The 13,708-nt window shown below is 45.9% G+C and overlaps 1 protein-coding gene across 1 annotated transcript in view; it reads left to right on the top strand.

The window, feature by feature from the left end:
- The window catches only part of MEI1 (meiotic double-stranded break formation protein 1), a 268,519-nt gene that overhangs the window by 173,516 nt on the left and 81,295 nt on the right, over window positions 1-13,708 (top strand). The window contains exon 18 of the mRNA XM_075286804.1: window positions 2,599-2,792. Coding sequence (XP_075142905.1) covers window positions 2,599-2,792 — 194 coding nt within the window. The remainder of the gene's footprint in view (window positions 1-2,598; window positions 2,793-13,708) is intronic.

Below are 13,708 nucleotides of genomic sequence, written 5' to 3'. Positions count from 1 at the left end.
ACCTCATTTATATGATTTTTTAATGCGTTGCTATTTGTGCAGAATAGAATTCAATTCAGGGAAAAAAATCTATTGTTTTTGCATCGCCATCTTCTGAAAGGCATAACGTTTTTATTTTTCGCTAGACAGAGCTGGTTGAGGGCTTATTTTTTGCGGGAAGACCTCTTCTTTTTATTGGTACCATTTTGGTTTTCATCTAACCATTTGATTACTTTTTATTGAGCATTTTGTAAGGGAAAGGTGGTGAATAATCATTATTTTGTGCGGTTTTCTACGTTTTTTTTTTACGACATTCGCCGTTCGGGTTAAATAATGTTTTAATTTTATTGTTCAGGTTATTACGGACGCGGCAATACCAAATATGTAATGTTTTTTTCTATTTTTCTTTATTTTACATAATAAAACATTTTATATGGGGAAAAAGGGATTTTTGGGGCATTATTTATTTATCATTTATTTTAAACTTATTTAAACTTTTTTATTTTGACTTTTTTTTCACTTTTTTTTTCTGTCCCCATGGGGGATTGAAGCAGTGATCGGCTGATCACTGCTTCAATAGAGATACGCTGCAATACACGTGTTACACGTGTATTGCAGTGTATAGGAAGCTGTCAGCCTGTGTAGACGCACAGGCTGACAGCTTCATTTACGGCAGGATCGGCCAGGCGCGAGGACGGGGTAAGTGAAGGGGCAGACCCGGGGTCACTGATCAGACCCCGGGCTGCCCCCTACGAACACCGGCACCCCCCGAAACCGGCGCGGGGGGTGCCGATCGGCACCATATGACATTGTAACCCCGGAGGTGCCGGTGGTCATGTTGATCACCGGCATCTCAGGGGTTAACACCCGCGATCGGACCCGGTTCCGACCGCGGGTGTTACGGGGCATTGTCAGCCGTGTATTACGGCTGACACCCGCTGTGCATGGTGCGCACACAGTTTCTGTGTGCGCACCATGCATCCGCAGTAATAGTACGGCGGTTTGCGGGAAGCCCTTCCCTGCAGCGCCGTACTATTACGGCGAATGTCGGGAAGGGGTTAATCAGTACTATTAATTTATCATTTCATTTTTAAAATTTAAATATTGGTGTTTTTTTCTGCACAATTTTCTGCTAAGGCACATGCCTTGGTTCTTAGAAATCATCCATGTAGAATAAGGCTTCAAAGTCCCTTCACTTCCAAGCCCTAACGTATTTAGTCAGCAGCATTATTGCTACTTGGAGAGAATTTTAATTACAGGAGAATAGTCCAATAAAAGTTGAGGTGTCTTTCTCTACTTTTATGCTCTGTGTGAAAAATGACTGCACTGATGGGAGCTCCTAGGACAGTTGAATGAGGAGCTCCTCCTTAAAATGGTTATCTGGAATTAGAAAACATCACTGCTATATTTCAGAAAGAGCTCCTTTTCCTTTTCTGAAGTAGTGACATTACGTCTCTTGCCATGCTGCTGTTCATCACCTTCCAGTTGTGTTTGATGTTAGGAAAATATTCAGAGATAGCAAGAGTTAGGGTTAGTTTATTATCAGTTTCTGTTTACAAGCATCTCCATCTTGTGAATGCCATCACCATCATCCATTGTTTCCATCTTCAATATACTGAACCATCCTGGTATCACTTCAGTCAACGATTGGTAGGTTCCAATTTTCTTGTATATTATTTGATAACTGATATTACTGTGATATGTGCACTATAAATTCCTGTTTTATTGGCTGTCCAGTTGTTGCATAATTTAGCCACAATGTAAGCTCTGGGGATAGCTAACCACTGGCAGACAGTTAGTATACCTTCTAAAGATGATAGCTATATTTGAAGTGGAGTTGTGCCATCTAATATAAAAAAACAAAACAACTTGAGAGTCTTCAGTAGTTGATACCTTTTTTAATGGCTAACTAATAATAATAAAAAAAAAGGTATCAACTACTGAAGACTCTCAAGTTTTTTGTTTTTCATATTTCATATCCACTGGCTAACACGGTACAAAAATATACTTTTGCCATCTAGTGATTAACTGGCATGTTTACACCAGCATGCTTTCTAAGCTCCTCAAAAAAAAAATCCCTTTAAGCCTTAAGTCTCTCCTAAATGGGAGTATTCTGCTTTATATTTTCCCTCAGTATTTGTAAGCCAAGGAACGGAACCTAAGCATGGAACAAATCATAGCATTAAAGTTTTCTCTGCGAGTTCCACTATTGGGTTAGAAGTATTGATGGAAAATACTGAACAGAATACTGCTGTCTTAATGGGTCTTTAGGCTGCTGTATACCATCATTTTGATACTTCCAAATTGGCTACGTGAATAAAAAGTTCTTACTAAATATATACAAAATGACTTTCTAAAGCATTTTGAAATAGTAAAAGAAAATAGCAATAGTGAAAAAAAATACTAACAACGTGTTAAAATCGTTGTCTGGGAATTTTTAGGAGCTATCCTTATCATACTATAAATATCTGGTCAGTGTAGAAACATAGGCAGTGGCTGCACAGATCAGATGTTATGAGGTAAGTTTTTGTGGTCGGGCAGTGTTCTCATATCACACTGTGGTAAGGATTATGATCTTTGATATTCAATATAGTCTGTCTGTTGGATGGCTAGAAATAGTTAACCAACTTCTTTTTTCCCACAGAAATCTTTGATATTTTGAAAAAGAGCGTAATCCACATTGAAGGAACTGTAGAGGGCTTTATTTCTGTTTTACTAGAGTCACCAAATGTCCAAGCTGATAGAGATGTATTAAGATGCAAGCAAGAAGCACTGCTAATTATTGCTTGTATTGCTTACCTTATGGAAGACAAGTAAGTTTTTCTTGAGACGTTGGGTTGCCCCATGTAGTGCGATAAAAGAGCCCAAATCAACTTGTCCCCTTACATATTTTCCAATCTAGTTTAAAAAATCCTTTGAAGAGGAAACCTGCATATGGCTCCACCTTAAACCCCTTCTGAGTGACATTTTTTTATTTTCGTTTTTGACTCCCCACCTTCCAACTTAATGACGGCTTATTGTTTGCAGTGTAAATTGTTCTTCATAGTTGTACCATTTATTATTCTGTACAATTAAGCTTGGATTGTCTCTTGCCTTTAATGGGACCTACAGGACCGTTTGTTTTATAGGCAGTGGAGGTCTAGTAACAGGAGGTGTAACAATCATGGTCGCAGGAGGTGCGACCACAGTGGTACGGGGCCCTGGAGCAATGTGATAGTGATTGTGGAAAGCCTAGTATTATGTGATGGCTGTATGTGCCAGGCCACTTTCCAATGGGAGGTGATTAAATATAACTAATATTTATACACTCCTGGAGCTCCAACGGCTCTCAGCATCTTCTTTGGGGCTCTTCCAGTTAGTGACTGAGGTCAAACATCCGAGATGTCACTGCTGGGGCCTGTGATTGGGCCCCAGTAGTCACGTGGGGGGCACACCAGCATATTGATGTCAGTGCATTCTGTGTGATGGTAGAGGAGAACCGAAGAGAATGCTGAAGACAACCGGATGAAGAGAATGCTGAAGACAACCGGATGAAGCGAGAATGCCCAGGAAAGGTGAGGTAAGTATGTGGAGCATATTATACTCTGTGGTGGTCACTGTGGAGCATTATATTGTGTGGGGTCCACCATGGTCCATATTATACTCTGTGGGGGCTACGGTGAAGCACATTAAACTGTGTGGGGCCCCTTCATTATTTACATCAAACCCCATCTGTTTTATAGCAGATATGTGATATTATCACAGGCTGTAATTACATTACAAGGTAACTATAAAACAAATCTGTGCCAAGTGGTGAGAGCGCTCTCAAAAGCACCATGGACCCTTCAAACAGTTGATCAGCAGGGGCCCTGGGTGTTAGATCTCCACTGATCTCCTAGAACCTTTAGGGGATGTTTACACTTTCCACCGTGCAAAATTCCGCACGGCTAGCTGCAACGGGATGCCAATGAATGCATCGGCATTTCGTTGCGGCATCCAGCTCCTGATTAGGCCCAAATGAATAGGCCTAAACAGCATACTTTCTAAGCTCCTGAAAAAAATCAGGAGCATTTCTCGAGCCACAGACACTGTAGCTGAATCAGCCACAGAGTGTGTGACAAGGTAGGGAATTTTGCTTCTATTTTCCACTACTAGCTAGTTTTTGCTGGTGGATTTTGAGACGGATTCCGCATCAAAATCCACCTGCAAAAAACTCTGTGTGAACGTACCCTTAGACTGTTAGGACCTCACAGATCCCAGTATTGATTACGTGCTGGGCACTGTTCACTCACCATATTCTTGATAACCACAGTTGTGGGTATTATAGTTGTATGGGCCATGTTAATTTTAACAATTCCAGGGGCCATGCCTCCCACTTGCCATACATAGCGTACAGGTGGGTTTATGTAGTGTAGTATTGTGCATTGTATGAACATTTAATTTAATTAAAAATATAACTCATCACAAAAAGAAAATAGCCCTCATATGTCTGTGTGAATGTAAAAATAATAAAGTTATAGCTCTTTAAAGGCATAGCATAAAAACTTGAAATGATTAACAATGTTCACAGTGGGACAGTGGAAAGGTTTTAACCTCTTCCCGACATTTGCCGTAATAGTACGGCGCTGTCGTGTGTGCGCACCCTGCCTTGCGGTTGTCAGCCGTATATTATGGCTGACACTGTTCTGTAACACCCGCGGTCGGAACCGGGTCTGATCTTGGGTGTTAACCCTGAGATGCTGTGGTCAAACATAGCAGTGGCATCTCAGGGGTTTCTGTATGTGCTGGGACCCGATCAGCATCCCCCGTGACGTTTTCGGAGGGGTGCCGGTGTTTCTAATGGGCAGCCCAGGGTCTGATCAGTGACCCCGGGTCTGTCCCTTCCCTTCCCTGCTACGTACCTGATTAATCCTGCCAGAAATGGAAGCTGCCAGCCCATGCATCTGCACAGGCTGACAGTCTCCTATACACTGCAATACATGTGTAGTGCAGGGTATATGTAATGAAGCAGCGATCAGAAGATCACTGCTTGAATTCCCCATAGGCCACAACAACCAAAGATATGTGGCCATAAATAGTTGAACAATAATAGGTAAAATACAAAATATTTATTTAGTCATATATCATAAAATAACAGCAGATGGTAAAGAACATGATCCGGACAACACAACACCAGAGAAACATATAAGGCAGGTGAAAATATAGATAAATATCATGCATAATATATCATAGAATATATAATTGCAGACATAATAGGCATAACAGGTACAAAAAATCAAATCTATGCACACACAAAGTCAGACAGTAAAATACTGGACAGATGGGTGTAAAATAGATGAATAGTAGATGAATATATAGCTAGCTCCAGAGACAAACACCTGGACATATATCTAACTCCTTCAATAGCTAAGGATTTTAATCCACAACAAGTAACAGAAAGTAAATAATACCAAATGGTATCTAAGCCAAATAACAAGGAGTAAATACATGTACACACTATATCTTTTTAAATACCATGCCCATAAGTGGCATGGTACCCTCCGGGTACCCGCATTTGTGGTGCATCTCTTTCAGGGCAGGTGTTGCAGATATGGCTACAGGTACTTAACCCCTCAGTACTTTGGATCTATGTTTGTTATGCTGGCTCTTTTTTGACTAGGCATGTATACTCTTATACCACTTATGGGCATGGTATTTAAAAAGATATAGTGTGTACATGTATTTACTCCTTGTTATTTGGCTTAGACACCATTTGGTATTATTTACTTTCTGTTACTTGTTGTGGATTAAAATCCTTAGCTATTGAAGGAGTTAGATACATGTCCAGGTGTTTGTCTCTGGAGCTAGCTATATATTCATCTACTATTCATCTATTTTACACCCAGTATTTTACTGTCTGACTTTGTGTGTGCATAGATTTGATTTTTTGTACCTGTTATGCCTATTATGTCTGCAATTATATATTCTATGATATATTATGCATGATATTTATCTATATTTTCACCTGCCTTATATGTTTCTCTGGTGTTGTGTTGTCCGGATCATGTTCTTTACCAACTGCTGTTATTTTATGATATATGACTAAATAAATATTTTGTATTTTACCTATTATTGTTCAACTATTTATGGCCACATATCTTTGGTTGTTGTGGTGTTTGAGTGCTGCTTTTGTGGCCTATTGGTGTTGATTAGAGATGAGCGAACACTAAAATGTTCAAGGTTCGAAATTCGATTCGAACAGCCGCTCAATGTTCGTGTGTTCGAATGGGTTTCGAACCCCATTATAGTCTATGGGGAACAGATACTCGTTAAGGGGGAAACCCAAATCCGTGTCTGGAGGGTCACCAAGTCCACTATGACACCCCAGGAAATGATGCCAACACCTCTGGAATGACACTGGGACAGCAGGGGAAGCATGTCTGGGGGCATCTAACACACCAAAGACCCTCTATTACCCCAACATCACAGCCTAACAACTACACACTTTACACACTCAATACCACATCTCTGACAGTAGGAAAACACCTTGAAACATGTGTATTTGGCACTTGCAGTGAGGAGAGCTTGTCACCAGCAGTGAATTTGGCCCTTGTAGTAAGTTGAGGTTGGCACCAACATTTGTTTTGAAAATCAGGGTGGATTGAGCCTCTAACCAGCAGAGTTTGGGCAAATTCATGGTGGAGGGAGCCTCTAAACACCCCAGTTTGGGCAAATTCATGGTGGAGGGAGCCTCTAAAAACCCCAGTTTGGACCAATTCATGGTGGAGGGAGCCTCTAACCAGCCCAGTGTGGGCAAATTCATGGTGGAGGGAGCCTCTAAAAAACCCAGTTTGGACCAATTCATGGTGGAGGGAGCCTCTAACCAGCCCAGTTTGGGCAAATTCATGGTGGAGGGAGCCTCTAAAAAACCCAGTTTGGACCAATTCATGGTGGAGGGAGCCTCTAACCAGCCCAGTTTGGGCAAATTCATGGTGGAGGGAGCCTCTAAAAAACCCAGTTTGGACCAATTCATCGTGGAGGGAGCCTCTAACCAGCCCAGTTTGGGCAAATTCATGGTGGAGGGAGCCTCTAAACAGCCCAGTTTGGGCAAATTCATGGTGGAGGGAACCTCTAAACAGCCCAGTTTGGGCAAATTCATGGTGGAGGGAGCCTCTAACCAGCCCAGTTTGGACCAATTAATGGTGGAGGGAGCCTCTAACCAGCCCAGTTTGGGCAAATTCATGGTGGAGGGAGCCTCTAAACAGCCCAGTTTGGACTAATTCATGGTGGAGGGAGCCTCTAACCAGCCCAGTTTGGACCAATTCATGGTGGAGGGAGCCTCTAAACAGCCCAGTTTGGGCAAATTCATGGTGGAGGGAGCCTCTAACCAGCCCAGTTTGGACCAATTCATGGTGGAGGGAGCCTCTAACCAGCCCAGTTTGGACCAATTAATGGTGGAGGGAGCCTCTAAACAGCCAAGTTTGGACCAATTCATGGTGGAGGGAGCCTCTAAAAACCCCAGTTTGGACCAATTCATGGTGGAGGGAGCCTCTAACCAGCCCAGTTTGGGCAAATTCATGGTGGAGGGAGCCTCTAAACAGCCCAGTTTGGGCAAATTCATGGTGGAGGGAGCCTCTAACCAGCCCAGTTTGGACCAATTAATGATGGAGGGAGCCGCTAAACAGCCCAGTTTGGACCAATTCATGGTGGAGGGAGCCTCTAAAAACCCCAGTTTGGACCAATTCATGGTGGAGGGAGCCTCTAAAAAACCCAGTTTGGACCAATTCATGGTGGAGGGAGCCTCTAACCAGCCCAGTTTGGACCAATTAATGGTGGAGGGAGCCTCTAAACAGCCAAGTTTGGACCAATTCATGGTGGAGGGAGCCTCTAAAAACCCCAGTTTGGACCAATTCATGGTGGAGGGAGCCTCTAACCAGCCCAGTTTGGGCAAATTCATGGTGGAGGGAGCCTCTAAACAGCCCAGTTTGGGCAAATTCATGGTGGAGGGAGCCTCTAAACAGCCCAGTTTGGGCAAATTCATGGTGGAGGGAGCCTCTAAAAACCCCAGTTTGGACCAATTCATGGTGGAGGGAGCCTCTAAAAACCCCAGTTTGGACCAATTCATGGTGGAGGGAGCCTCTAAAAAACCCAGTTTGGACCAATTCATGGTGGAGGGAGCCTCTAAACAGCCCAGTTTGGGCAAATTCATGGTGGAGGGAGCCTCTAAAAACCCCAGTTTGGACCAATTCATGGTGGAGGGAGCCTCTAAAAACCCCAGTTTGGACCAATTCATGGTGGAGGGAGCCTCTAAAAACCCCAGTTTGGACCAATTCATGGTGGAGGGAGCCTCTAAAAAACCCAGTTTGGACCAATTCATGGTGGAGGGAGCCTCTAACCAGCCCAGTTTGGACCAATTCATGGTGGAGGGAGCCTCTAAAAACCCCAGTTTGGACCAATTCATGGTGGAGGGAGCCTCTAAACAGCCCAGTTTGGACCAATTCATGGTGGAGGGAGCCTCTAAAAACCCCAATTTGGACCAATTCATGGTGGAGGGAGCCTCTAACCAGCCCAGTTTGGACCAATTCATGGTGGAGGGAGCCTCTAACCAGCCCAGTTTGGGCAAATTCATGGTGGAGGGAGCCTCTAAAAACCCCAATTTGGACCAATTCATGGTGGAGGGAGCCTCTAAACAGCCCAGTTTTGGCAAATTCATGGTGGAGGGAGCCTCTAAAAACCCCAGTTTGGACCAATTCATGGTGGAGGGAGCCTCTAACCAGCCCAGTTTGGGCAAATTCATGGTGGAGGGAGCCTCTAACCAGCAGAGTTGGTGGAAATCAGGGTGGAGGGAGCCTCTAACCAGCAGAGTTGGGGGAAATCATGTTGGAGGGAGCCTAGTATTAGCAGAATTGTGCAACGCTTATGGTGGATGAGTATGAGGATGCGGAGGAATTGGAGAGGTTGAGTACAGACATGGAGTTTCATGTTGGGGTGCTTTACACAGGTGGGCACAAAAATGAAGGCTCTATCCAGTGGTGGTTCATTTTTATCAAAGTGAGCCGGTCGGCACTCTCAGCTGACAGACGGGTGCGCTTGTCAGTGATGATGCCACCGGCTGCACTGAACACCCTCTCAGATAGGACGCTGGCGGCAGGACAGGACAGCACCTCCAAGGCATATAGGGCAAGTTCAAGCCACAGGTCCAACTTCGACACCCAATACGTGTAGGGCGCAGAGGGGTCGGAGAGGACAGGGCTGTGGTCGGAAAGGTATTCCCGCAACATGCGCCTATACTTCTCACGCCTGGTGACACTAGGACCCTCCGTGGCGGCACTTTGGCGAGGGGGTGCCATCAAGGTGTCCCAGACCTTAGACAGTGTGCCCCTCGTTTGTGTGGACCGGTGAGAACTTGGTTGCCTACTGGAGGAACTGCCCTCCCTGCCGCCAACGTCACATGCTGGAAACATCTCCATCATATTCTGCACCAATTGCCTGTGGCAAGCATTGATGCGATTGGCCCTCCCCTCTACCGGAATAAAAGACGAGATGTTGTTTTTATACTGGGGGTCAAGGATAGCAAAGATCCAGTACTGGTTGTCCTCCATGATTTTGACAATACGCTTGTCGGTTGTAAAGCACCCCAACATGAACTCAGCCATGTCTGCCACAGTGTTAGTTGGCATGACTCCTCTGGCCCCACCGGAAAGTTCAATCTCCATTTCCTCCTCATCCTCCATGTCTACCCATCCGCGCTGCAACAATGGGACGATTCGAAGTTGCCCGGAAGCCTCCTGTATCACCATCACATCATCGGACAACTCTTCTTCCTCCTCCTCCTCCTCCTCCTCCTCCTCCATTAAACGCAGTGAAGCGGACAGATGTGTGGACCTACTCTCCAGCTGTGACGGATCGGATGCTATCCCTAACTCCTCTGTGTGATCTGAGTTATCCCTGATGTCAATCAGGGATTCTCTCAGAACACACAAGAGCGGGATTGTAAGGCTCACCATCGCATCCTCAGAGCTCACCCTCCTTGTGGACTCCTCAAAGACCCGTAGGATGTCACAAAGGTCTCTCATCCATGGCCACTCATGGATGTGAAACTGAGGCAGCTGACTTTGTGGCACCCTAGGGTTTTGTAGCTGGTATTCCATCAAAGGTCTCTGCTGCTCAACCACTCTATTCAACATCTGAAACGTTGAGTTCCAGCGTGTGGGGACGTCGCACAAAAGCCGGTGTTGTGGCACATGCAGGCGTTGCTGGAGAGATTTTAAGCTAGCAGCGGCTACTGTCGACTTGCGAAAGTGGGTGCACATGCGCCACACTTTCACCAGTAGCTCTGGAACATTGGGGTAGCTCTTTAGGAAACGTTGCACCACTAGGTTGAAGATGTGGGCCAGGCATGGAACATGTTTGAGTCCGGCAAGCTCCAGAGCTGCTACCAGGTTCCGGCCGTTATCACAAACGACCATGCCTGGGCCCAGGTGCAGCGGCTCAAACCATATTGCCGTCTCATCGAGGAGGGCATCCCTCACCTCGGAGGCAGTGTGCTGTCTGTCCCCCAAGCTGATCAGCTTCAGCACAGCCTGCTGACGTCTACCAACGCCAGTGCTGCAACGTTTCCAACTCGTAGCTGGGGTCAATCTAACAGCGGAGGAGGAGGCGGTGGCGGAGGAGGAGGCGGTAGAGGAGGAGGAGGAGGGGGGTGTTCTTCTCGTGTCCCTGCCAGGAATGTTAGGCGGGGAGACGAGGTACACCGGGCCAGTTTGGGAAGCAGTCCCAGCCTCAACTACATTCACCCAGTGTGCCGTCAGTGAAATGTAGCGTCCCTGTCCGCATGCACTTGTCCACGCGTCGGTGGTCAAGTGGACCTTTGTGCAAAGCGCGGAACTAAGGGCCCGCCTGATGTTGAGTGACACGTGCTGGTGCAAGGCGGGGACGGCACACCGGGAGAAGTAGTGACGGCTAGGGACGGCATAGCGAGGTGCCGCAGTTGCCATCAGGTCCAGGAAGGCGGGAGTTTCAACAAGCCGGAACGCCAACATCTCCTGGGCCAGCAGTTTAGCGATGTTGGCGTTCAAGGCTTGCGCGTGTGGGTGGTTAGCAGTGTATTTCTGCCGCCGCTCCAATGTCTGAGAGATGGTGGGTTGTTGTAAAGAAACGCCTGATGGTGCCTTTGATGGTGCAGGAGAAGGAGATAAGACAGGACCAGGGGAGGATGAGGTAGAAGTCAACAAAGTGGCGGAGGCAGATGAAGTGGTGTCCTGGCTCGTCCTCTGGAGTGCATCGCCAGCACAGTCAGCAGTGGCAGTGGCAGAGGCAGTGGCAGAGGCAGTGGCAGTGGCGTGAACGGCAGGCGGCCTTTGTCCTGCCGTTGCTGCCTGCCACTGATTCCAGTGCTTGGATTCCAAATGACGGCGCATTGAAGTGGTGGACAGGTTGCTCTTCTCAGAGCCCCTAATCAATTTCGAGAGGCAAATTGTGCAGACAACACTATATCTGTCCTCGGCGCATTCCTTGAAAAAACTCCACACCTTCGAGAAACGTGCCCTCGAGGTGGGAGTTTTTCGGGGCTGGGTACGAACTGGAACATCTTGGGAGATTCCGGGTGTGGCCTGGCTTCGCCTAAGCTGCTGACCTCTGCCTCTAGCTACCCTTTTTGGTGCTGCACCTGCCTCAACATCCACACTACTTTCCCCGCTTGACATCCCCCCTGTCCAGGTCGGGTCAGTGTCCTCATCATCCACCACTTCCTCTTCCAACTCCTGTCTCATCTCCTCCTCCCGCACAATGCGCCGGTCAACTGGATGCCCTGACGGCAACTGCGTCACATGATCGTCGATGAGGGTGGGTGGCTGGTCATCCACCACCAAATCGAACGGAGATGGAGGAGACTCTAGTGTTTGAGCATCTGGACACAGATGCTCCTCTGTTAGGTTCGTGGAATCGTGACGTGGAGAGGCAGGTTGAGGGACAATGAAAGGAGCGGAGAACAGCTCTGGGGAGCAGGGACAGTTTGGGTTATTGTTCTGTGAAGCTTCGGAATTTTGGGAGGAAGGAAGACAAGACTGTTGGGTAATAGGAGGAGAGGAGGCAGAGTCTGACTGGCTGCTGGACAATGTGCTGTAAGCGTTCTCTGACAGCCATTGCAAGACCTGTTCCTGGTTCTCGGGCCTACTAAGGTTTGTACCCTGCAGTTTAGTTAATGTGGCAAGCAACCCTGGCACTGTGGAGTGGCGCAATGCTTGCTGCCCCACAGGAGTAGGCACGGGACGCCCTGTGGCTTCACTGCTACCTTGCTCCCCAGAACCATTCCCCCGACCTCGCCCACGGCCTCGTCCACGTCCCTTTCCGGGAGCCTTGCGCATTTTGAATTCCTAGTTAGAAATTGGCACTGTATACCAGTAGTAAAAATTGTGGGTGCACGTAACCCCAATATATTCTTTGAATTACCAGTCAGAAACTGGCACTATATGGCAGTAGCAAGAAATGAGGGTATTTGTATTCCCAATATATTCTTTGAATTCCCAGTCAGACAATGGCACTGTATACCAGTAGTAAAAATTGTGGGTGCACGTAACCCCAATATATTCTTTGAATTCCCAGTCAGACACTGGCACTATATGGCAGTAGCAAGAAATGAGGGTATTTGTATCACCAATATTTTCTTTGAATTCCCAGTCAGACAATGGCACTGTATACCAGTAGTAAAAATTGTGGGTGCACGTAACCCCAATATATTCTTTGAATTCCCAGTCAGACACTGGCACTATATGGCAGTAGCAAGAAATGAGGGTATTTGTATTCCCAATATATTCTTTGAATTCCCAGTCAGACAATGGCACTGTATACCAGTAGTAAAAATTGTGGGTGCACGTAACCCCAATATATTCTTTGAATTACCAGTCAGAAACTGGCACTATATGGCAGTAGCAAGAAATGAGGGTATTTGTATTCCCAATATATTCTTTGAATTCCCAGTCAGACAATGGCACTGTATACCAGTAGTAAAAATTGTGGGTGCACGTAACCCCAATATATTCTTTGAATTACCAGTCAGAAACTGGCACTATATGGCAGTAGCAAGAAATGAGGGTATTTGTATTCCCAATATATTCTTTGAATTCCCAGTCAGACAATGGCACTGTATACCAGTAGTAAAAATTGTGGGTGCACGTAACCCCAATATATTCTTTGAATTCCCAGTCAGACACTGGCACTATATGGCAGTAGCAAGAAATGAGGGTATTTGTATTCCCAATATATTCTTTGAATTCCCAGTCAGACAATGGCACTGTATACCAGTAGTAAAAATTGTGGGTGCACGTAACCCCAATATATTCTTTGAATTCCCAGTCAGACACTGGCACTATATGGCAGTAGCAAGAAATGAGGGTATTTGTATTCCCAATATATTCTTTGAATTCCCAGTCAGACAATGGCACTGTATACCAGTAGTAAAAATTGTGGGTGCACGTAACCCCAATATATTCTTTGAATTCCCAGTCAGACACTGGCACTATATGGCAGTAGCAAGAAATGAGGGTATTTGTATTCCCAATATATTCTTTGAATTCCCAGTCAGACAATGGCACTGTATACCAGTAGTAAAAATTGTGGGTGCACGTAACCCCAATATATTCTTTGAATTCCCAGTCAGACACTGGCACTATATGGCAGTAGCAAGAAATGAGGGTATTTGTATTCCCAATATATTCTTTGAATTCCCAGTCAGACAATGGCACTGTATACCAGTAGTAAAAATTGTGGGTGC

This window comes from Leptodactylus fuscus, chromosome 9 (genome assembly GCF_031893055.1).
Source record: "Leptodactylus fuscus isolate aLepFus1 chromosome 9, aLepFus1.hap2, whole genome shotgun sequence".
In the NCBI taxonomy this organism is placed as follows: Eukaryota; Metazoa; Chordata; class Amphibia; order Anura; family Leptodactylidae; genus Leptodactylus; species Leptodactylus fuscus.
Note: the sequence above shows the minus strand (reverse complement) of the source record. Positions and strands in the feature narration are given on the sequence as shown.